General features: G+C 35.7%; 12 protein-coding genes across 12 annotated transcripts; 6 read left to right on the top strand and 6 right to left on the bottom strand.

Moving 5' to 3' along the window:
* Positions 649-825, top strand: BMR1_02g02396 (hypothetical protein; the record flags this gene model as incomplete). Its single annotated transcript, XM_021481565.1, has 1 exon — positions 649-825. The coding sequence occupies one exon, from the start codon at positions 649-651 to the stop codon at positions 823-825; it is 177 nt and encodes a 58-aa protein (XP_021338193.1).
* Positions 826-892: 67 nt separating this feature from the next.
* BMR1_02g02395 (conserved Plasmodium protein, unknown function) lies at positions 893-2,774 on the bottom strand (the record flags this gene model as incomplete). Its single annotated transcript, XM_021481564.1, has 9 exons — positions 893-1,098; positions 1,120-1,313; positions 1,335-1,390; positions 1,412-1,492; positions 1,515-1,801; positions 2,013-2,154; positions 2,178-2,458; positions 2,505-2,532; positions 2,553-2,774. 9 exons carry the CDS (start codon positions 2,772-2,774, stop codon positions 893-895), a joined length of 1,497 nt encoding a protein of 498 aa, XP_021338192.1.
* A 15-nt stretch (positions 2,775-2,789) lies between these two features.
* On the top strand, positions 2,790-4,964 carry BMR1_02g02390 (26S proteasome regulatory subunit N3; the record flags this gene model as incomplete). Its single annotated transcript, XM_021481563.1, has 11 exons — positions 2,790-3,008; positions 3,082-3,159; positions 3,180-3,319; positions 3,341-3,464; positions 3,545-3,724; positions 3,804-3,917; positions 3,938-4,099; positions 4,494-4,613; positions 4,637-4,729; positions 4,832-4,906; positions 4,929-4,964. 11 exons carry the CDS (start codon positions 2,790-2,792, stop codon positions 4,962-4,964), a joined length of 1,341 nt encoding a protein of 446 aa, XP_021338191.1.
* A 67-nt stretch (positions 4,965-5,031) lies between these two features.
* BMR1_02g02385 (hypothetical protein) lies at positions 5,032-6,868 on the top strand (the record flags this gene model as incomplete). The annotated part of the gene is made up of 2 exons (XM_012792789.1): positions 5,032-5,608; positions 5,832-6,868. The coding sequence occupies 2 exons, from the start codon at positions 5,032-5,034 to the stop codon at positions 6,866-6,868; spliced, it is 1,614 nt and encodes a 537-aa protein (XP_012648243.1).
* Positions 6,869-7,297: 429 nt separating this feature from the next.
* On the top strand, positions 7,298-8,752 carry BMR1_02g02380 (V-type H+-transporting ATPase subunit B; the record flags this gene model as incomplete). Its single annotated transcript, XM_012792788.1, has 1 exon — positions 7,298-8,752. The coding sequence occupies one exon, from the start codon at positions 7,298-7,300 to the stop codon at positions 8,750-8,752; it is 1,455 nt and encodes a 484-aa protein (XP_012648242.1).
* Positions 8,753-9,065: 313 nt separating this feature from the next.
* On the bottom strand, positions 9,066-10,012 carry BMR1_02g02375 (conserved Plasmodium protein, unknown function; the record flags this gene model as incomplete). The annotated part of the gene is made up of 2 exons (XM_012792787.1): positions 9,066-9,317; positions 9,338-10,012. The coding sequence occupies 2 exons, from the start codon at positions 10,010-10,012 to the stop codon at positions 9,066-9,068; spliced, it is 927 nt and encodes a 308-aa protein (XP_012648241.1).
* BMR1_02g02370 (hypothetical protein) lies at positions 10,134-11,717 on the top strand (the record flags this gene model as incomplete). Its single annotated transcript, XM_021481561.1, has 5 exons — positions 10,134-10,316; positions 10,337-10,840; positions 10,861-10,912; positions 11,102-11,621; positions 11,642-11,717. 5 exons carry the CDS (start codon positions 10,134-10,136, stop codon positions 11,715-11,717), a joined length of 1,335 nt encoding a protein of 444 aa, XP_021338190.1.
* On the bottom strand, positions 12,287-13,201 carry BMR1_02g02365 (Eukaryotic translation initiation factor 3 subunit F; the record flags this gene model as incomplete). Its single annotated transcript, XM_012792785.1, has 1 exon — positions 12,287-13,201. The coding sequence occupies one exon, from the start codon at positions 13,199-13,201 to the stop codon at positions 12,287-12,289; it is 915 nt and encodes a 304-aa protein (XP_012648239.1).
* On the top strand, positions 13,959-14,774 carry BMR1_02g02355 (hypothetical protein; the record flags this gene model as incomplete). The annotated part of the gene is made up of 1 exon (XM_012792784.2): positions 13,959-14,774. One exon carries the CDS (start codon positions 13,959-13,961, stop codon positions 14,772-14,774), a length of 816 nt encoding a protein of 271 aa, XP_012648238.2.
* BMR1_02g02350 (conserved Plasmodium protein, unknown function) lies at positions 15,762-17,626 on the bottom strand (the record flags this gene model as incomplete). Its single annotated transcript, XM_021481560.1, has 11 exons — positions 15,762-15,996; positions 16,019-16,162; positions 16,183-16,335; positions 16,356-16,489; positions 16,510-16,613; positions 16,634-16,834; positions 16,857-16,940; positions 17,039-17,097; positions 17,119-17,360; positions 17,436-17,511; positions 17,532-17,626. The coding sequence occupies 11 exons, from the start codon at positions 17,624-17,626 to the stop codon at positions 15,762-15,764; spliced, it is 1,527 nt and encodes a 508-aa protein (XP_021338189.1).
* Positions 17,627-17,991: 365 nt separating this feature from the next.
* Positions 17,992-19,122, bottom strand: BMR1_02g02345 (hypothetical protein; the record flags this gene model as incomplete). Its single annotated transcript, XM_012792782.1, has 1 exon — positions 17,992-19,122. One exon carries the CDS (start codon positions 19,120-19,122, stop codon positions 17,992-17,994), a length of 1,131 nt encoding a protein of 376 aa, XP_012648236.1.
* A 1,203-nt stretch (positions 19,123-20,325) lies between these two features.
* On the bottom strand, positions 20,326-21,609 carry BMR1_02g02340 (NOT2 / NOT3 / NOT5 family; the record flags this gene model as incomplete). The annotated part of the gene is made up of 6 exons (XM_021481559.1): positions 20,326-20,390; positions 20,412-20,565; positions 20,586-20,792; positions 20,868-21,283; positions 21,378-21,519; positions 21,541-21,609. The coding sequence occupies 6 exons, from the start codon at positions 21,607-21,609 to the stop codon at positions 20,326-20,328; spliced, it is 1,053 nt and encodes a 350-aa protein (XP_021338188.1).
* Between the last annotated feature and the right edge of the window lie 242 nt (positions 21,610-21,851).

Raw genomic sequence — 21,851 nt, 5'->3', positions numbered from 1 at the left:
TTTAACATGTACCAAGTATATGTGTAAAATGGCTAAAATGCTAATTCATTCAAGTGTAAATTGATATATATAAATAGATAAATCACTTTGTCAATATGTAATTATAAGGATGTATTATAGTTATTTTTGTAGCAATTTATGATATCTATATATTTTTTAGTTATATTTCAAGTATTGTGATGATGATAAATGAATAAAATTATGAAATATATATTATAAATAAGAATTGTCAGATTTTAAAATATTATAGCAGAAAATATCAAATATTATTCAAACGATTTTGATGACTTAGAAAATGTATTTATAGTATACCAAAATAGAAAGATGATTAATGTAATTCTACAGAACCTCTAGTATTTTCTTTCACAAGATTTCTACAACTTTGTACTTACAGCACCACTTACTATTAAATCATATATTATCATATTGGAATATATATTCAAAATGCATAAAATATGATATATACCTAAAAACTATTAATTTAAACTGTTATCATTAAACAAAAAATCATGCCAATTTCATTTATCAATGGGAAATTTATGCCATTCACTTTTTGTTATCACTAGCTGAAATTGATAGTTATGTCACGAGGAGAGATTAACCTAAAGTTACCAACTACTGGCCAATTAAAACCTCAACTTTGTATATATGTTTAACTCGAGACCGTGCAACTGGAGCAGTATAGTTAAATACTATATGCACAAAGCCACCAACGCTAAATATCAGCAACCAAATCAATCTATTGGGCCAGACACATCAAAAGAACCACAAAAGGAAGAAAAAAAATCCCAACTCATAAAAATCAAAATAAACAATTCTGTGTAGCCATTAAATGTAAAAATCTAAAACACCTATTGTTCAAATATGGATAAATAATTAATGCACAACGTTGCTAATTTGCCGCGCCCAATTTGTTCGCCCTAGAAATGTTCTCCCAATGCACCTGCCCACCTACTAGAGAGGCCAATCGCCTAACTTCCACTCTCAACGAATTATTCTCCGCCTCTAATTTCTTAATCTCCATAGTCTTCCTATGTAATTCTTTCTCCGCAGAATACATAATTCGTATTGGGGGTTCAATGGACTTCCTAGTGAATTCTACATTATAATTGCGCCAACCTTCCCCTTCTCCATCCTCACCCAATAGCCATGCAAGTCTGGTGAGCAATTTCTTGCTAACTTTAGTAACTTCCAGTAGTGGCTGGTCGTTTCTAGCCTCTATGATAACATTCAACAGCCTAGACCTATGGATCACATAATAAGCTCTAGCCCTTAGTTCAGCTTCCACAAACTCCTTTTGTGCATTGTCTAGCCTAAATAATGACTGAATTTACCTCTCTTGTAACGACTTATCCGGAGTCCCCGCAATTAAACTATCATAGTAAGCGATCTACATGATAAAATACATCACTTTTAACTCAGAACATACAATCCAAGACTTCATAAGTTGGAACGCTTCCTCGAAGCTGATGGAATCAAGACATTCATTAAACTATATTATATACATGTAATACATGGCTGAGAATTGTGTCTCTAATGTCGTAGAATCTTGTGGCCATTTTAGAGACTTCACCATTCAATTTCCTGTTAGCCATTTCCAATTCATGATTTTTTTTAATTGTAAGTGCTAGGCAAGCAACGTTGTTATCTGGTTCAGAGGATGCCTCGTGTAAGCTTATCACAAGATTGTTGAGCTTTGCACTTGTACTGTCCAATTTATCTGTTAGTGATATATTGCACGATTTACATTCATTCAATTCATCCTGCAGGTATCTTATTTCTCTGTCCTTTGCCCGCATGTCTAAATGACAACATATCATCCATCGAAAAATATTAATCACTCATTCGCATTATCAATTTATTTAATCAGCAATAAATATTACTATTCAGTCAATCATCGTTAATTAGTAATGATAATTTGGCGATACTAGTAATAATTAGTGATTGGATCCCAATTATTCATATGGATTCATTTACAACATAACAAAAATACATGTAGGTAGTGAGAATACCGTCAAGAGATTTATCCAAAGCCTTTTTTAGCTCCTTCACTCGTTCACTTAGCGATCTTGCCAGTTCAACCTGCATTCCATGGATTATAGTTGTGGATGTTTTTGCAATGAAGGATTCCGATTCCAATTTCTCCTTATCATACTAAAGTAACAACACAGCCTTACTTTTAATTTATCCCTTTCCTGTTCAGCAGCACAAAGCTCATATAAACTTTCATCCTTCATCAAACGACATTCCTTAATTTCCTCCTTAAGAAGTTTAATTTCATCGCGATACATGAGTTCTTGCTGAGTGATTAGTTGCTTTAGGTTGGTAACACTTGCTTTATCGATGCATTCCTTCCACAATTCGGCAGATCCACCATCAGGTATATAAAATTGTATGTCGTCCATCACATTAGGTATTTTGATGGACAAGAGTCTCCCGTCCATGTTATTGGCCAGCCCTGTGTAAGTGAATTATGAGTAGACGATTGTGTAAATCGTTTTTACCAGCAATTGAAGGCAATTTATGCGAATTCTATGTGATTTGAGTGATACTTGTGGAGTGAATATTTGTAATTGCGATTGTGCGTACTCTAAAAGATACCCCCTTCCTATTACACATTGTGTATCATATTGTGGGTAGATGAACAGTGCATTGCCACGTATTTCGACATTATTTTCCTCCCAGCCCACATCAGAACGCACAAATAATAATCCTTTGCGCTCAATTGGCCAGATTGATTGCCATATTGCCCAGTTACACAACTCAAGTTTCATCTGGGGGTGGACACTATGGATGTGGATAAGGTAAACCCCTTCCCCAAGGCACTCGAGAATTGCCTAACGCTATTCAAAGATGGAGAAAAAAGAAATGAATTGAAGTTTATTATCCGTTCTGTGAGGATGTTTAAGATACTGCGCAAAATTATGAACGAAGACTCCAAATTTGCTACCAGTCACCTTTCCGCCTTCTCAACACTTGTAGCGCAGTTCCTAAACATACCAGCAGAGGTAATTTTACACGTCAAAACTCATAAATTTTACAAACTTTTCACTCCAACCATATATTTAATTTCTAATTTAGGTCAATTGCTCTTACGGAATTGAGGTCCTAACGGCCACCCTATTGTTAATCCACCTAATAGACACCAAGAATTCCAAAGTATTTAAACATTTATTTAGGCCATGCCTTTTGCGGTTGCGTTAGTGAATTCATTACCAAAGAATTTCTACTGCCGTTTGGTTGATCGGCTGGTATCTGAAATATATTTTTATTATGCGAGGGCGCACGATTTGGCTAATCAAATGGAAACTATTGAAAAGTATTCAAAATTGCAATTTAGGAGCTTTATGGAACTTTACCAATTAGCCTTTACCCGAGCTATGCCAATGACTCAAGCAGTGGCTGTTAATGCAGTGCTGCGATATTTGTGTATGAAAAGGCAATTTTCCAAAGCTTCCATTTGGGTTAGTACACAACTAATTATATTGTGATTTAACTATATGGAATATTGATAAATACAATACAACACACATAATTGACATAGATAAAAACCGCACAATTCCCAAATAATGAAGTATCAAATGCACAACAGGCTAGATACTTATACTATTATGGCATCACTTTGGCTGTGGAACTTGAATACAGCGAATCGCAAGAGAAGTTATCTCAGGCCACTCGTAAGGTGCCCCAAAACCCTAATATGGCACTGGGATTTAAATTGGCAGTAAGTACCACTTATTATGATTATTTAAAGTGATTTACTATTTCAATAGCTGCAAATATTGTAAAACTGTCTGATACAGGTCACAAAAATGGCAGTAATTGTTGAATTGCTAATGGGGGACATACCCCAACGAATGATTTTCACAGCCCCCAAAACAAAACATGCTCTAGCCCCCTATGAATCCCTAGTTTTGGTACGAATTGATATATTTAGGCGGTAAAAGGAGGAAGTTTGGAGAAGTTTGCCAAAGTGGTGGATGAACACAATTCATTATTTGAGAGCGATGGCACGGCATTTTTAGTACATCGCCTGAGACACAATGTTATCAAGGCAGGACTAAGACTGACTAACTTGGCATATTCGACCATTTCATTTGTAAGTATCATAGCAAATCATATTGCAAATATTGAACAAATGGAACGAGTTATAAGAAAGTAGAGAGTTAATGCTAATAAAGTTTAAAACTTACAATTTATCACCCGTGTAGGAGTTACGGTGCACTAGTGGTATCATCCTTAAATGATCTATTAAGGGCCGGGTTCGAGACAACCCTATCAGCTTTTATGCCAGCTCTAGTTTACTGGTAATTGATGACCCAGAGGAATTATCACTTTAAGATTTAATTAGACAATCGTGGTTTTACACCAAAAATCATGATTTTAATATGAAACATCACGTTAAAAATTGACTTTAGCATACAATAATTACTTAACTCGCTACTTCCTATGACTCACATCTTTGCTCACTCCTTTACGATACACTTACTCAGAATGACATTGCATCGAAGCTGAAAATTGAAGGAGATGTCATTGGAATTGTGGCAAAAGCAATTCATGACGGGGTAATTGAAGCAACACTCGACTATGATAAGGGGATTCTCATATCAAAAGTACCAATATCATACTTATTTAGAATACAGAAGACCTATATTCTACCAATGAACCGCAGAATGCGTTACATAAAAGAATTCTGTTTTGCCTGCAGTTATACGCGGATGCAGTGAAGGTATGAAAATGACTCAGTAATAGTTTTTAGCTATTTATATGCCTTCTTTTGTGAAAAGTCGAACGTTTTTCATAAATTAATATAATGATGCGTCTGATTCAGGGGATGGTGTATGCGGAGGAAGAGGTGAGGGCTCCACCCCCCAAGCCAGTACTAACTGAACAGGAGTTACTCGAGGTAGGGCTTCTCGATAATTGAGATGGACCATGATGACCTGGAACCGGATATTTTATGATCCATCGTCAACCAATTAATTAGTACTTAATTAGTGTTTGTGTAGTAAATGCTCTTAGTACAGTCGCATGAGTAGCGACGTGGAACTGATTGGGGATAGTCCCACTGATGTGGATTGGCATGAGGCCGCGCAAACCGTATGCCACGATGATTACATTGAAAGATTAAAAAACGAACGCGATGAGGCACTTGAGCGGCAGGTGGATGCTGAAAAGAAACTGGCCAATGAGGTGAGCCGCGCGGTTGAAATGGAAACCAGGCTCAGCGCTAGCAAGCATCAAATCGCACAGTTGGAGAAGAAGATAATTTTGGATCAAAATGTCAACAGACAGAAGCTCAAATCTTTGCAAACGAGTTTAAATGACATATGTGAGCGGGTTAAGATTAGTGACCAATCAGTGTACAAGGCAAGACTAAATCAATCTCTCAATGAAGAAAGGCTCAAAACACTCGAAAATATGCTCAAAATTAAAGATCAGGCCTTGTTAGCAGCTGAAACCGCACTTGTAGCTGCTCAAAAGAAAATATCGTATAACAGCCAGAGCAGGTATCAGACAGACGAATCATCGCTAATTAGAAAACTATTGAAGCGTATTGATTTTTGCAAATCCCAGGTTAGGATTGTAGTGGAACAGTTTGTACAAGGTTAGCACTTTTTTAATTGCATTGTATTGAATTTGACACTATTTACATCACTTTCCCCAATATTTATTCACACCCATAAATTTATATTACTGTTTGTATAATATTTAAATTCTATCTGAATGTTCTATTGTGTAACATAAACTACTTATACATCTCTACACAATTTATGGTACTACAATACATTATTTACACAATATATAATATTTACTCACTATTAACATAGATAAAGAGGAAAGGAAGTGGGCTTTGGAATGCATTGAATTGGAAAATCGAATAAACGAATTGGAAGCAGCGTTACAACAAGAATCCTGGTCCAAGCTACAAACAAACAACAAATTAGCGGAGATAAATCAGCAACTTCTTGATGCAAAATCAGAGTTTTCCCGTCGTGAAAGTATTTTGTTGAATAATGAGAAGATGGCGCAAGATCGCTATGAAAATCATATGAAATTGTGTTGCAAACAAGAGGAGCAATTGACTGCAGAGATCAACAAACTCAAAGCCAAACTAGAGTTAACTGAAAGCAGACTGGAGCTTTGTGAGACACAGCTCAGGGATGCACAAAATGAATTGGAAAACATTGCAGTTGATATATTCAATGTAGATGATCAAAGCTTGCCAAACTCAAAGAGACAAAGACAATCACAGATTTTGGATAAAATTTTGGGAACAATTCAATTAATCGCTGGTAATATTGAAAAATCGTTCAAACAAGAATTGGGCTCTGTCACTTCTTTTATAGAAAAGATTCAATATGACAAGATGCTAAATAGTTTGAATGATGAAATTAGGAAGGGGTTTGAGAGTATGAGACATCAAGCACCTTACGTGCCAATTGATTCCATCCCCCAGGAGACTATTAAGAAACTAATCGTAAAGTGCCAGATAGCTGAGGATAACTTGACAACACTTGAGAATTCAAAATCAGCCTCCCAAGAAATGATAAAGAAACTGATAGTAAAATGCCAAGCAGCTGAGGAAAGGGTATCCCAACTTACCAAACAATTGGAAAACAAAAATGGAAAATCTAGCACATCCTCGACTAGGTGCCTATGCTCTCATGTTAAATACAATGGGAAATTTGGGCATGGGTGGAGTATTTCCAAGCACGCCAGAACGATGGAATCACTGGCCATTTTAAATGCCAAATTAAGCAGGTTTAAGGGGGATAAATCGGATATTATTCCTCAAGATATCGCAGAATTACTCTACAAGATGACAGAAAGTCTTTATGATAACGGGGAAATTAAATCAGATTAGTCTTTAATTTTATAAAAAATTTCCTCGCATTATAAATATTTTAATACATTATAGCGCGTGTATATACATACACCAGGGCTAGAGGCTGTTATATGAACTTTGAAATTGCAAGATTCATCATTAGCGGCAAGTAAAAGTTTTGGCTGGTAGAAAGATTACAATGTTGACAATTATTTATACAAAATTGAATAGATTTCCGTATTTACAATACATTTACCTATACAAATACGATTAGAGTCATATACGCATGTAAACATATGAAGGCACTTACATTTTAATTTAGAACAGGATGCTATATACAAATATACAGTATTTTAGTCACTTAGATATCCAAAATTATGCATACATAAACCACTTAACCACTTTGTTTGCTCATTTTGTGTGGTTCGATCTATAAGGGCTATTTGCTCGTATTATCGTGAGCACCACATGGTGGCATTGGATTACAGCCCGGCAGTAAAGGCCAGCCTGATCAGCTTTTCTCCCTCACTCGAATACAAAACTATTGTGGGAGTTAGGGGCCCGCTTGTGATATTGGACAATGTGAGACATCCTAGATTTGCAGAGATTGTGACCATAAAATTGGGAGATGGGAGTATGAGGAGGGGACAGGTGTTGGAGGTATGCGGGAATAAAGCCGTTGTACAGGTTTTTGAAGGCACAAGTGGAATTGACAACCAAAGTTGTTCCGTAGAAGTGAGCGGGGATCTACTCAATTTGGGTGTATCAGAAGATATGCTGGGGAGAGTCTTCAATGGCTCTGGAAATCCTTTGGATTCTGGCGATAGAATAATTGCTGAAGACTATCGTGATGTTAATGGGTTTTCGATCAACCCTGTTTGTAGACAACACCCAAGGGAGATGTTGGAAACGGGCATCTCTGCCATAGACGTCATGAGTTCAATTGTATTAGGCCAAAAAATTCCGCTTTTTTCAGCTGCCGGTCTACCGCACAATGAAATTGGCGCCCAGCTATGTAGGCAATCTGCACTAGTGGGCGGAAAGGATGTATTCGATCGCCACCAGGATAACTTTGCAATAATCTTCGCCGCTATGGGCATAAATATGGAAACCGCCACGTTTTTTCGCAGGGACTTTGAAAAAAGCGCGACCATAGGTCGTGTAGCCCTGTTTCTAAATCTGGCCAACGATCCAGCTGTGGAACGGATAATTACGCCTAGGTTAGCATTGACCACTGCTGAATATCTTGCCTTTGACAGGGAGATGAACGTATTTGTGATCATGACGGACATGACCAGCTATGCGGATGCCCTGAGAGAGGTTTCTGCTGCAAGAGATGAGGTACCTGGCAGGAGGGGTTACCCTGGCTACATGTATACGGACCTATCCTCACTCTATGAGCGTTCAGGTAGAGTGTTAGGGTGCAACGGTTCGATAACACAATTCCCAATACTAACAATGCCTAACGACGACATAACCCATCCAATACCGGACCTCACTGGTTATATTACAGAGGGGCAGATATTTGTGGACCGTGCGTTGCACAATAGAAATATTTATCCTCCTATAAACGTATTACCGTCACTAAGCAGGTTGATGAAGAGCGGTATTGGAGATGGGATGACTAGGGCGGATCATCCAGCGGTATCGGATCAATTGTACTCTAACTATGCGTTGGGCCAGGATACTAGGTCAATGAAGGCGGTTGTGGGAGAAGAGGCGCTTACAGCGGACGATTTGTTATACTTAGAATTTACAGATAAATTTGAATCTAGGTTCTTAAACCAGGGGCCTTATGAACGACGTACTATTACCCAATCATTGGACATTTGTTGGGAACTTCTTCGTACGTTCCCTGAGGATATGCTTAAGAAGATCAAGAAGGACACACTTAAGAAGTATTATCCTAGGGAGGGTATTTAGTTAAATACCAGATTATAATTAAGATGTTTCAATTAAAAATCAATTTATTTGTTACATTAACGTGATTTAGTGCTAATGGTTAACGTTCACAAAAATTTACGACATATCTCAAAGATGATGACATAACCTAAAATCTTTTACACAATTATGTATGTCATTAGTTTCTATCCCATATAGAGTATCACCATTGATATGGCATAACAAAAATAATCAAAAACCCCACGTGCATTACCATTGGTATGATTTGCTACACGTATGATGATGGTTTCATAGTAGAAATGAGCATATCAAATAGAAATAACTCAAATTTAAGCTAAAATCCAAATTGTTTATTTGACCAAATTTGGGAACCATGAGTAGTAACAATTACTTCGGCTCTACCATCCTTAACACCCTTGGCGCATATGCCTATCTCGTTGACGATCGATTCTTTAGATGCCCTTTTACCACTCTTGAGTTCTGCTTGCCAGTATTCAATCTTACTAATTTCACTAGCATCAAACAAATTTCTCTGTAGATATATTTTGTCGAAAAAGTTGGAGACTATTGGATGAGCCCAGGGAAACTAAATTAGTCGTTACTTACTGCTGAAAATTTGAACAAAGTACCCATGGAGCGTATGAAGGCCTTCTTATCATCATCACTAGAATTAACGGATATATAATACTGAAATGCATCATCTATAAGTTTAACATTATCGTTGAAGATGAAACTATCGGTTTCGTTTATTAGAGATATTGAATGTCCCAGATATAACATGAACTTCCTTAGTTTGGGTTGAAATTGGTCATTTGGTTCAACTTTTTCAATAAATTTGATGTAGTGTGGTTTTATCGTATTTATTATGGTTTTTAGTGCGATGATGATTGGTGAATTAGAGAAAGTACAACATGTCAAATTGTCAAGCTTGGAGACTTGTTCTATGCAAATATCCAGTAATTCCATGAACTCCATTTTGTAGCTTGTATAGTGAGTTTCGACAATTTTGGCCAACAGTGTGATTGATTTTTCAAATTTCTTCTCATTCCTTAGATGCTTAGCCAAAATGTCAATGGCATCCCTTACGCTGCTGCTAATCTTTGCTGGTTTACTCTCACATTTTTTGTATATATTGGGGAATGGAAGTTTAGTAGCAGGTGTTGTAATGAACAACCCCTTTGCCTCCTTTATTACCTTCTTCTGGGCATTGTAAACTCTGTCCAATTTGCGTTCGGCAGCGGATCGACCACAAAGGTTGACACTCTCAGGGGCAATTCTCATTCTCAATTGATTATATAATATTGTTTCATTTATTGTTGCTTATCAAAAAAGAACGTGAAATGCCATATCCTATCCTACCCTATCCCCTCATACCCTATACATACTGACCATTGTATATATTATGGGCACTATTTCAGTCGATTTTTTTTGGGATTCTGCAGACTGGCACTTGCCAAATTGTACTAATAACAATAACAGCGATAATTTACTATTCTATAATAAAGTATTTAGTTTCATAGGATTTCAAAATACTAATATCGCATACAAGCCATTACTAGTGTCCATGTCAAAACACATTATACAGGTATAACATCACTAAAATAGCTAGGAGGCAGTGTATTTAAATGGCCTGACTGCCAAAAGTTCGGTAAATCGGAAATAGATGTAAACTATTTTGTCACTAATTACTCCCAAGGATACATATATAAGCCACTAGACATTCCAGCATCAAAACTTGCCACCCCTTTATGGTTATACTTCAGCTGTTTAGACAAAAGGATATATCCTACCGATTATATCCCCTTCTTCAGACCAAGCAAGTACTTCAAGCCTCTGCAATTTAAAAGATACGATTACAAAATATGCCTAGCAGGTTTTACAGCTCTAAAACGCATAAGGAATACTAATTACCTTGGTAGGGGCAAATTCGACATGCAAGTTCACCTGCATTTTTTAAAGCATGCTGGAATCAATTACTTCAGGTTAGCAGAATCATCGAATGCAGATTACATTGTTTGCGGCAGGAGTACGAATTTGAAAAAGTTGAATTTGCAAACTGTGGACAAGCCTATAGTTAGTGTGGATTGGATTTACACAATGTATAACACCGTATGTGGTTATTGATTTAGGGGAGACATGTGGATGTTAATTCTTATAATTTGAATTTATCATTACACTCAGGTAGGGTTTAGGCCATGAAAACAATATTAAATAACTTAAATTTCAATTACACATTTTAAACATTTACAATGTGTAATGTTTAAAATAAAATTCTCAACATTCTAACTGTACATTGATTGATCAATACAAACATGTATGCATGGCTTATAACCGATTGAGTTAATTACCATCATTAAATTTGTTATGTAGATACGCACCAGATAAACGAGCTACTTGGTGACTACAAAGTATACATTTCTCACATGGCGATACTTGCGCACAAAGATTTACTCCAATTATGTAAACAGATGGGTGCTAGCGATGCAAAAGTTATCAACCCAATCATTCTTCTCACGGAGGAAATAGAAGTATCTGACCGAGAAATCGTGCTTATTTGCCATTCAAATGGGGAATATCCTGATCTTGACTATGATCCAAATGTACATCCCTCCTACGGCCTGGTGAATTACATATCCACTATTCCACAAGACGAATATGTCACATATAATGTATCCCTTGTCAACCCTGAAAGTATATACGAAGCAAAACTACTTGGTGTGTTGGATGCAAGTCAACTAATACAAATTGACACTTATATTGAAAGTGTGAGGGTTGACAGGAGATGCGCTACAGATTCTGATATTACGATTAATGACATGGCAAATAGCGTATCTTATAGATTTCACGACATATTTTGCGAAACAGGTTTGGATAATATTGAACATCACAGGTAATTAACATGTTATGTAGCTTCATGAGGATTGCTAGAGATTATCAGGAAATATCTGCACAGGCTGAAATGCAATATCGCAATGGAAATACGTAAACGATAAAAACAGACGAAACTAATTTTTTTTTATTTCATACAACCAAACTATTAATTAATTAATTAATTAATACACAAGTCAAGACAAATAGAATCTATATATCTTACTATATAATTTAATTACTTGAATTGATGATTATGTATGTAATAAATTATGTAAAACAATTTATTATTTATTATTTAGACTAGCTGTTATCAAATTCATTGGATAAATTAAATAATATAGAGAACAACCACTGAAATAGCATCTAGAGGCCCGATCAAAGATTTATTTGGCGAATTTATCGATATAAATAAATATTATACAATTAAAAGTAAATACTGAACCATAAAAATCAAACCTACTCATCAATAGATAATTATCTACTTCTAAATATACTGAAATTGTTAATGATTAATTAGCCAATAAAGTAAAAATTAGCAAATAACTTATACTCGAAACTAAATTACAATAATATAACTACCGACAGAGATTGATTTAAACAAAAATTTGAACATAATTATAACAATCAGTGAAAAATAAAAAACTCGTTATATTTATTCCATAAATTTCACAACACTTCTTATCGTTAAAAGGTAGTATTTAGACGCTCTGCCAATTTAAATTGCAGATTTGCCAAATTGCTTAGTGACGAAATTATCAAATTATCCTGCAAAACCCCCTCACAAACGTTGTCCATATCCTCCATATCAACCAATGCATACGAAGTTACATTCGTTAAATATCTTCCAACTTCTTCGTTCGGTTCCACCTTCTCCTCTAAAACGTCCTTAACATAATCACAGCATTTATCAATTAGTAATTCCATTTTGTCCAGTGCATCGTAAAATGGTTTCTTAGTGATATCCCTATTGTGATCCAGTGCCCTCAACATCTCGGCAATGGCTGAACTGTTTGGAGACGATTTTTGTATCTCTAATGCGATTTCATGGAAATGAAAACACACATCTTTAACAATTGCCACGGGCAGCTGTACATATACTTTTATGGCAATATGTCCGGTGTCCATTACGGCATCCACCAATAAATGAATGGGTTCAGGTAATGACGAATGGGGAAAGAATTTAGACACAGAACTAAACTGTTTAAACCATCCATGGACGGCGCAGGTTAGTTCTGTTAATTTGGATCCAGTGCAAAACCAACCGACAACTTGTTCCTTGGGGTTAATTTTTTGGGCCAGCTCAAAAACTCCCTCATGATGTTCTTTGACAATCTGAAGAAAACCTTCCGAAGTTAAAGTATACCGGTCTACAAAACAATCGGTAACTTCGACACAGCCACTATCATATACAACACCTAGTAATGTCCCTATAACTTGTTGATGTCCCTCTTCCCTCCTCAAATATGCATCCAAAATTGTAAATATGACGAGGGGATGCACTCTACATTTTATTGCTGTGAGATTATTTACATAGAAGTAATCTGGGACTTTACTAACGTCTGCCCAGGGTAGTTTATCAAATACATCTATTTCTTCCATGTAGTGCCAATCCACCCTATTATTGTTACTCTTGTGCTAAGTACTGAATTTAGAGTAAACTGACCAGCCAATATCACAATCTAGTCGCTTAAAATAAATCAATATACTCGCTATACATCTATGCATCAAATTCTGTAACTTGTAAATATGTACATTATCACAAGCGGTATATGACACATAGCTATCCCATACAACATCTACCTATCGCATTATACTACCAGTGTAGTTACTTTAAATAATTGTTACCATACGATCACAACTATATATCATAAGTTAATTATGGAATCTACATAATTAATTTGTTTGTATCACCATTGGGACACGCACTAAACGCAGCATTTAAGCTTATTAGATTTGAACATGATTTTAGCCTAGTTTTTTAATTTAAATTTATTTTAGGGTTATCGTTTTTTATGTAATAAATCAATGCGCAAAACTGTTGTTAATGATCAATCAATCTACACGAGATTTGTTAACGATAACAAACCATGCCCATTTAAAGAAAATAACCGAAAATCTTCTGAAATGATATATACAAGATTCCAAGCAATAAACAAAATGTTTTAAACTGAAATTAAATAAATATGATCCACAAAGTATTCATGGAGTATAAAACAGAATTGTTAGTAACACAAGTAACATTGGTGGTATCAATACAAATGATGATAGCACCTGAAAATTGTTATCGCTAACAGAGAACTATTCGTGATGGAATATAGATTAAATTTTATAGAATCGTAGATGTGGGGGAACATATATGATATCAATTAATCCAACGATACGCATTCTTCGGGCATTACCCCTCCTTATAAATAGTGTAGCTATTCGCAATTGTTCGCCGTCTCCAACAAATTTTCTTAAAAAATCTATGCTATCCACATTACCCTCAATGGCGATGAATCCTATAAAATACGAGCAATTTGGAATGGGTACTGATGCTAAAGATTTTCCTACTTGGTGTCACCAGTACTTTAAGTATCAATCCTACTCTGAACTAAGGATGTTACCTATGGAAAGTTATACAAACAACAAATTTGGCCATCTCATCAACGATAGTCTTATGGGTAAAAATGGCTTTAGAATTCGTTGCTTTATAAGCGACATCCCTCAATCAGTTGGGGATAGCGAAATTAGTGAGAATAAAGGTATAAATGTAACGGGAAAAATCCCGCCTGAGGGCATTAACAATTATCGCGAATTTGTTACGCTAAGAACTTGCGCCACGCAACTAATCTTTCTGGTCGATGTTGGCACGCATTGTTGTGGCCATAACGGTGTTTGGCATGGGGGGATAACTAGTGCCATTTTAGACAATACTTTTGGACTTCTAGGCTCTCTCTACCTTCCACTAGCAGCAACCAAGTCACTTAATATCAAATTTATCTCCCCTATACTTGTAGACACTCCAGTAATTGTATCCGCAGAATACGACCCAGACTCCTCGTCTGTAAATGATAGACCAGGTACGATTACCGCCGATGCTAATGTTTATTTGCCCTCAGGGAAATTAGCAGCTACGGGTCGATGTGAAATAGTGGATGTTAGTAAGAAATGGAACACGACAAGGCAATAATAGTGTTGCGACAATTTACCTGAGGCAATACAGTTTGCCAATATACAACAACTCATAGTGTGTGGATACATAAAAATACAATTTTATCGCCTTATTAGTGTCGTCTACTAACCATTTTAAGTAAAATATTACCGTTTGGTGATAAATTCAGATTCACGTGATTGAGGAGAGTACGCAATGAACCCCCCAACCTAACCTGTCGCGCGGAACTTCATGTTTCTAATACGCTTACAAATTATAATGTACCTAGAGGGAATTATATATACCTTTAGACAATTAATTAGTAAATATCACTGATGTTTCAATATGGATGTTCTATAATTTACAGGATTATTGGGTGCATAATTGCATAATCGGTAATGGCTTCTAAGTTATATTGGAATTACTATCTTCGGTCATATGAATTATTTAATTAATGGAATACAAAATTAATTTTTAGAGATTTAGAAATGATAAGTTTTAAAATTATTAAAATTTTTATACAAATTCAAAATTTCAGACAATTTTACAAATACACTTGTAAAATATCAATCCTTTAAATATAATTGTGAAGTCGCTACATTTGTGCATTTTTCTTTGGTAAATTTGGAAGTTTTTAAAATTATTTTTTCCTCATACTAATCGTAAATGCATTAAAATCCATGACTGAAATAGATTATACATTTTATAAATACAAAAAACTAGGTTTTATAGAACCCTAATAAAACTTATTTAATAAAAAATTAACCATAGTGTACTAATCACTTTATTTATTCGATGGATATCGAAAAAACGATCCCTCTAAAGTTCTCAATCTATTTCATTGTGCTGGTATATAGACTATAGCTAGGTATTGCCATAAATATTTATATCTGTTGATTCTTTTAATTAAAAAATGGAATTAAAGAGGCTTCACCTACACATATACACTAAACCCAAGTCAATTGATGAAACTACTAATAATTTACATGTGAATTGCATTTATGCTTGAAAGAGAAAATGACAATTTCAACTGTTATTTTCACTATTATAGTTTATTTTACGGTATGAATCAAAATCTTTGGCATAGTTTAGGGTGTTTAGATCCGCATTTTTGCCGGAATTGTCAATTTTAGAGCCAAAAGTCGACATTGTTTGTATGGGTACCAAATGTTGGTCGTGTATTGCATCTCCAAATTCCTCACCGAACTTCTTGTTCGCCCAAATGGGACGGTACTCCGCTGCCAACCTAGGGAATTTATAACTAAATATCAAAAAAAACTTACATGTCATTTCTGAGCGAATATTGCATATCTCTATCCTCGCCTGGAATCTCATCCATAAGGTAGTGCCTCCCATGGCCGCGTATTTCAATCATATACTGGTGGTAAGCCTCAGCCATTTCCTCAACAGTCATATTCTCAAACCACCTAAATCAACATTTCCTTACGAATTTGGCATTTCATAGGGCGTATATGCCACGACGTTTATACACTCAGTTTTGCACTCAGCCTCGGGGCAATCTGCACTTCCAGCCTCAAATGAAACGTCTATACGATTATATATTTTACGCAGATAATCAGGGTCACATTCTTTTACTGTTCTGTGTCAAATTATACGTACAATTGCTGCTTCAATATGCGCCTAGAATTCTCCATGGCCACTTCTTGACAGAGCTTTTCAATCTTATTCTCAGAGCCTTTACGATTGCCAGTATTAATACCCATTATAGCACTATTTGGAGAAAATAACATATTCTGTGTGAACCTTTAGATACTTTGATATGTTCAATGCGTTTCAGGTGGATAGTTTTTCTGGTCTTCTTCCACAACTCCTCCTCCTCGTCCCATTCACGCAACAACCTTTTCTGCTTGGACAATACTAAATTAAAGTATGATTACATCTATCTGTGCTCCAATTAGGGTCAGATATATATCCAATGAAGCGGCCTAATGCCGCTAGTATCCATTCAATTTCAGGCACGGGGACTGTGGTTGAGGGCTTATCATAGTACAAGGGCCAGGTTTGCATATCCTCGTATTTGCTGGATATTGGGTATAACAGTTCATAGTCATTTTCATGTGTATTATATCCCCTAAATGCTATGTGTATTGCGGGATATACCATTGTCAAAATTCATTTTGATTGTGGTTCCAGGTTGGCTCCAAGAGCCCCAAGTACGACGTTCAAGATCCATTTCGTCCTCATCTAATTGACATTACATTATAATTATTTCACTTTCAAAATATGCACTCCTTTAGAACAATGGAATATATATTATACCAATATACTGTAGACATGCTTACTTATCTTCACCTCTTGGTTGCAATCTGGTGATATGTCAAAAGAAATAGTTCCTGGTTCACTATTTGAGACATTGACTTACACCTTTTCGCGCCATCTGTGTCCGTGATCCTGAACATATGGCCGAGGTACTACCCTATGCCTATCCAATCCTGTAAGCTGGAGACCCATGCCAGTGTAATTTTGCGGCCCGCCCATAAATACCCCCGATGGATTATTCGGGTCGCATTCATGCTGCATATAAGCCCATTCATCAGTGAGAAAGTTATAACCAGGTGATATTTCCCTTGTGATATCCGTCCAATTCTTGTCACAAAAATTCCACTGAATAAGTTGCTTATTGTTAATTTGGATTTTTAAAAGATAAAAAAATTATTTATACAAATTCACAACTCATACAGGATAATTAGTCGCGGGGTCCCTCTCAATGAAGTCGATATTCCTCAAATACTTCGATCCGGGCGGAGCTACGTTACTAAATCAGTTCCCGCTTACAACAATCTACAATTGATTTCTTCAATTCGTTTTGAATTAAATGCAACAAGAGGATCGAATAAAATCGCGAGAAATAAAATGTGTGCGAGACACATGAGATTCCACAATATCAAATGTTAAAACACGACATAATCACATACAGTGTTACATATATACTAGTGTTTACATATTAATCAGTGATAAAACTATGTTTCATGTTGAAAATTGTAATAAAATTATATTGTACAGCGTGAAGATGCATTGTTGGTAGATACGTGGAGTGCTATACATACCAGCCATGTCACGACCACCCCCTATATATTGGATTAGCCCAGAGCCATTAATTATACGTTATCAATTCCCATAGTTAGTTTCACAGTTGTGCCTACTACACTAATTTTTCGCAAACAAAAACTATCATAACACACTGCGGTCATAGTAAAATTAGAATATGTGACAACAGAGCGTTTAATATACAGGATCAGAGTTCAACAATCGCCCCAAATCTGGTGGTCAAACACAAAAGCTGGGACCTGGTAGTAGTGCCTATTTTAATAGCCCCTATGCCTGGAGGCAATGCCGCAATAACATCATATTCATCCAGCACAATAGGGGCGTCAACGGGAAGCCCTGAAATCGTCTTATCCCCCTTTTTTATGCAAACAATCTGCACCTTTGGCGGGGGGGAAACACTAAATTCAGGTAACAAATATAAAGTTGAATTGTACGAATTAGCCACCTTGATATAGTCAATCCAAGCTGTGTAGAAAGGCTTGCGGTCATTCACAAAGTGGCTCGTCAAAACTTTTCCCAAGTTGCCAATTAGAAGCTCTGACCCCTTTTCGTATTTAAATGAAGAGATCATTTTTTTTGGCATAGAATATGCGATAATAACAGTATCTTCATCCAGTTTAGGTTCTGACGTTGAATATATACGTGTAAGGGAACCGTTGCCGGTGAGAGAATATGTGAGATAAATACCACCAGCAATTGCGGTGTTTGAAGGCAATTTAGTATTGAGAGGCGCAATTATTTCTTGTAATTCGTATGGAGGAGGAGCTCCAACAGCGCCAGTATAGTTAACTTTTCGTAGGTGTGATCCCATACGTCTGGCCCGTCTAGCTTGGATATTCGAAACCTTCGCCACATGTTTAGCAGCAATTTTCACGTCTGTGATTGCTTCATAACACGCCGATGAACCAATGCCATCTATTAACACGTCAGTATTTTCCTTATCAGTTAGATCAGTCAGATATTGATCACCTTGGCTGCATGAATCATGGAGTTCATCCAAATTCTCAACACTTGATGTTTGGGATAAGGGGAACAATTCATCAGCCGAATCAGGCTCAATGCAACTGGTGGTTGATGTTTCCGGTGTTTGCACGGTTTTAATGCGTTTATCTGGGGGATCAGAGCAGCATGAAAAAAAAGAGAAACCAATTAGGTAGTCTACTAAATCAATCACAGACTTCATAATATATCTCAAATTGATTAATTGCAAAAGTGTCAGGATCACAGGTGATTTTGGTGATAGCGACTTGACTGCAGCGATGCCCAAAAGGGACCGACCTAGCAGCTCTTGCACCACCCTATACACGCCATTTACCATGTGAATTACCACAAACGAACGTATTGAATTCATCAAGCATTTCAGCCTACATTGGCAATTCTTGAATATTTCTAACATATCTAATCAGCGTATAAATATGTGTACACACTATAATATACCTTTATGTGTAATAAATTGAGTGGATAAATGTGTTGGTTGTTTTCACTGTGCAAATTGTGTTATTAATTGTTTTTGATACCCATATTAGTGTTTATTTGAGGAAAATTTCTAGATCGTTCCAAATTTTCATCAGCAATTTTTGATAGTTTCTTGTTTACGCGATCAATCAGTCATATATAATTATTTGACCACGCACATACAAATGTATGATGTTTAGGAGATATAATGTGCAATTATGCACAGTTTGTTGATTTATTCGACAAATTAACTGATTTCTATCGCTTATTAGAGCACATTAAAACATTAGTTGCTAGATCCCAGAATTTGTAGATGGTTCCATTATTTGTATGGTTTGTTAAGCACCAATTAGTTATACAAAACATTTATGACTGGAACGTACATTTGTTTACATTAATTCAATCAATTTTGCTTGAAAAAAGACCAACAGTTTTGTAAATTGGTTTTGTGTTAGATGTTTTATTTATTACTTGGTAATATACTAGTAAATTCCTAATTTAAAATAACATAGCATTGATAAAATTTACCGAACTATTTGCTTTTAATCTATTCAAAATTATTTTTTAAAAATAATTAGTATTTTTTGTAATTATATATATTAAACTTGATCAAATCATTCATTGCAGCTTTTCTGAACTATCTAGTGTTACTATACACCAATTAAACCCTTTACAAATTAGAATTACAATAATTTTGCACTAATCGCTTTTAATTTCATTCCGCAAATTTATTGATCAAATTATATTATTAGATATATATAAAAAACATCTCGAAGCTGAAATATTGATATATATTAAAAGTATTGGATTTATTATACAATAAATGCCTGTACATAACGTTCAGTCACTAGAATGAAATTATCTAGTTACGATTAACCAAATTACACCTAAATCAGTTCAACTGTTAACTAATGGGTTTGACAATTAAGAATCCGTATTAACAATATTTGTAATAAATTATACAAATTGATATTATATCATGCTATCTAGACAATGGAATAGCAAAAAATTAATTACATTTAGAAATTCTTTAAAATTGGATAAAAAAGTATACAAATACAAGGTGCTACAATTCATTCTCTAGATAACAGTAAAAGAATGTAAATTCCGGTTTAATCCTCTTCCTCCATTCTAAATGAACTGAGTACTTACCTTCAACATCAAAGTAAACAAATGAACCCTTTTCGTAACTTTCTGTGACCTTTATTGGCTCCTCATTGCGCTGAAACCATGTCAAATATTGCGTGTGGAATCTCCAGTGTTGACGTTTCAATTCTAGAGCTGCCAAATATTGTGCGTAAGTGCCCTATATTAATCATTTCTCACTGGTTGATAGTAGAATGCAAAAAAAAGGGTTTCAATACTAAGTCTTTCAAAGTAACTAGGAGTTATGTCAAGGGGCTCAGAGGGGAAAAATGGCAGTCTCCCCTTCCAGGGCATTCCGTATATAGGTGAGATGTCAGCAACATCCGCACGTGTAGGCCTGGTTCTAAAGGCCTCCGTTAGTAATTTACACAAACTAGGCTTATCGATCTACATAAGTTATTATTAATTTTTGTTTGACATTACAAATAAAAAATATAACAGTAGAAAAACAGCTCAACTTACCACCTTCCCTACCACGACCGAAGAGGCGTCGGGAGCTTCCGGCTGTTCATCAACTTCTTGGGCCTTCTCCCTCCAAGCCGAAGTTTCCATGCTAAGGGGTAAATCCTCAGTCTTTTCCTCCATAGCATTGACATTTGCAGTATCTTTTGTGGGCAATGACAGATTTGATGCGGCTGTAACTTGTGGTAAATTGGTTTGTACCAAGTCTAGGTTGAAATGGTCGTAGATTTTTGGGTTAAATATGGCATTATTATCTTTGTAATTCTCAATATAGTGTTCAAATTCAGTCTTAAGTGCCTTCAACAGTTCAATGTCAACATTCTCTGTCTCTAATTTTGTCAAAAGCAACTCCATTTTTTGGATATGCCACTTGAGATTTTCAATTTCCACTTCATATGGAATATATTTATCATGGCCTAAATTAAAAATGGCAAATAACGTATATTCATAACGTTGATTCATTGATAATATAAATGACATAATTTATTGTCATTCCATGCATACTTTTACCTTTAATGGTTCTGCCTTTCAGCTTTTCCAATACCTCCATCCTTTCCGGTTTTGTAGATAAAATATTCAATTCACTATTGACCTTTAAAGACGCCTCCAACAACCAGTTCATGTAAAATGCCTTCTCATCATCTATCGTAGCCTAAATAAATAATTAAGGTACCTTCCCACGGAGATTCTCAATATTGGTTTTCTTTTTGAACACCTTCTCTAAAAACTTAAATCGTTCCATTGATAAAATATATGTAGTATCATATATACATACTGTTAGTACTAGATTAGGGGGCAGGGATGATACACAATTGAATTCGTATCATAGAACTGCCTTATATCACCGCAATAAGCACTACAATTTCTCAATTGGGGGTTATTTATTAAAATGAAATAGTTTACATTCACATTCCCTGCCACAAGTGCAAGCATTTAGATCATATATGTGGTAATCAATCATTAGATAATAACCAAGGGTGCGAT

This window comes from Babesia microti, chromosome II (assembly GCF_000691945.2).
Source record: "Babesia microti strain RI chromosome II, complete genome".
NCBI classification, from domain to species: domain Eukaryota; phylum Apicomplexa; class Aconoidasida; order Piroplasmida; family Babesiidae; genus Babesia; species Babesia microti.
The sequence above is the reverse complement of the archived record's forward strand: the minus strand, read 5'-3'. Positions and strand labels throughout refer to the sequence as shown.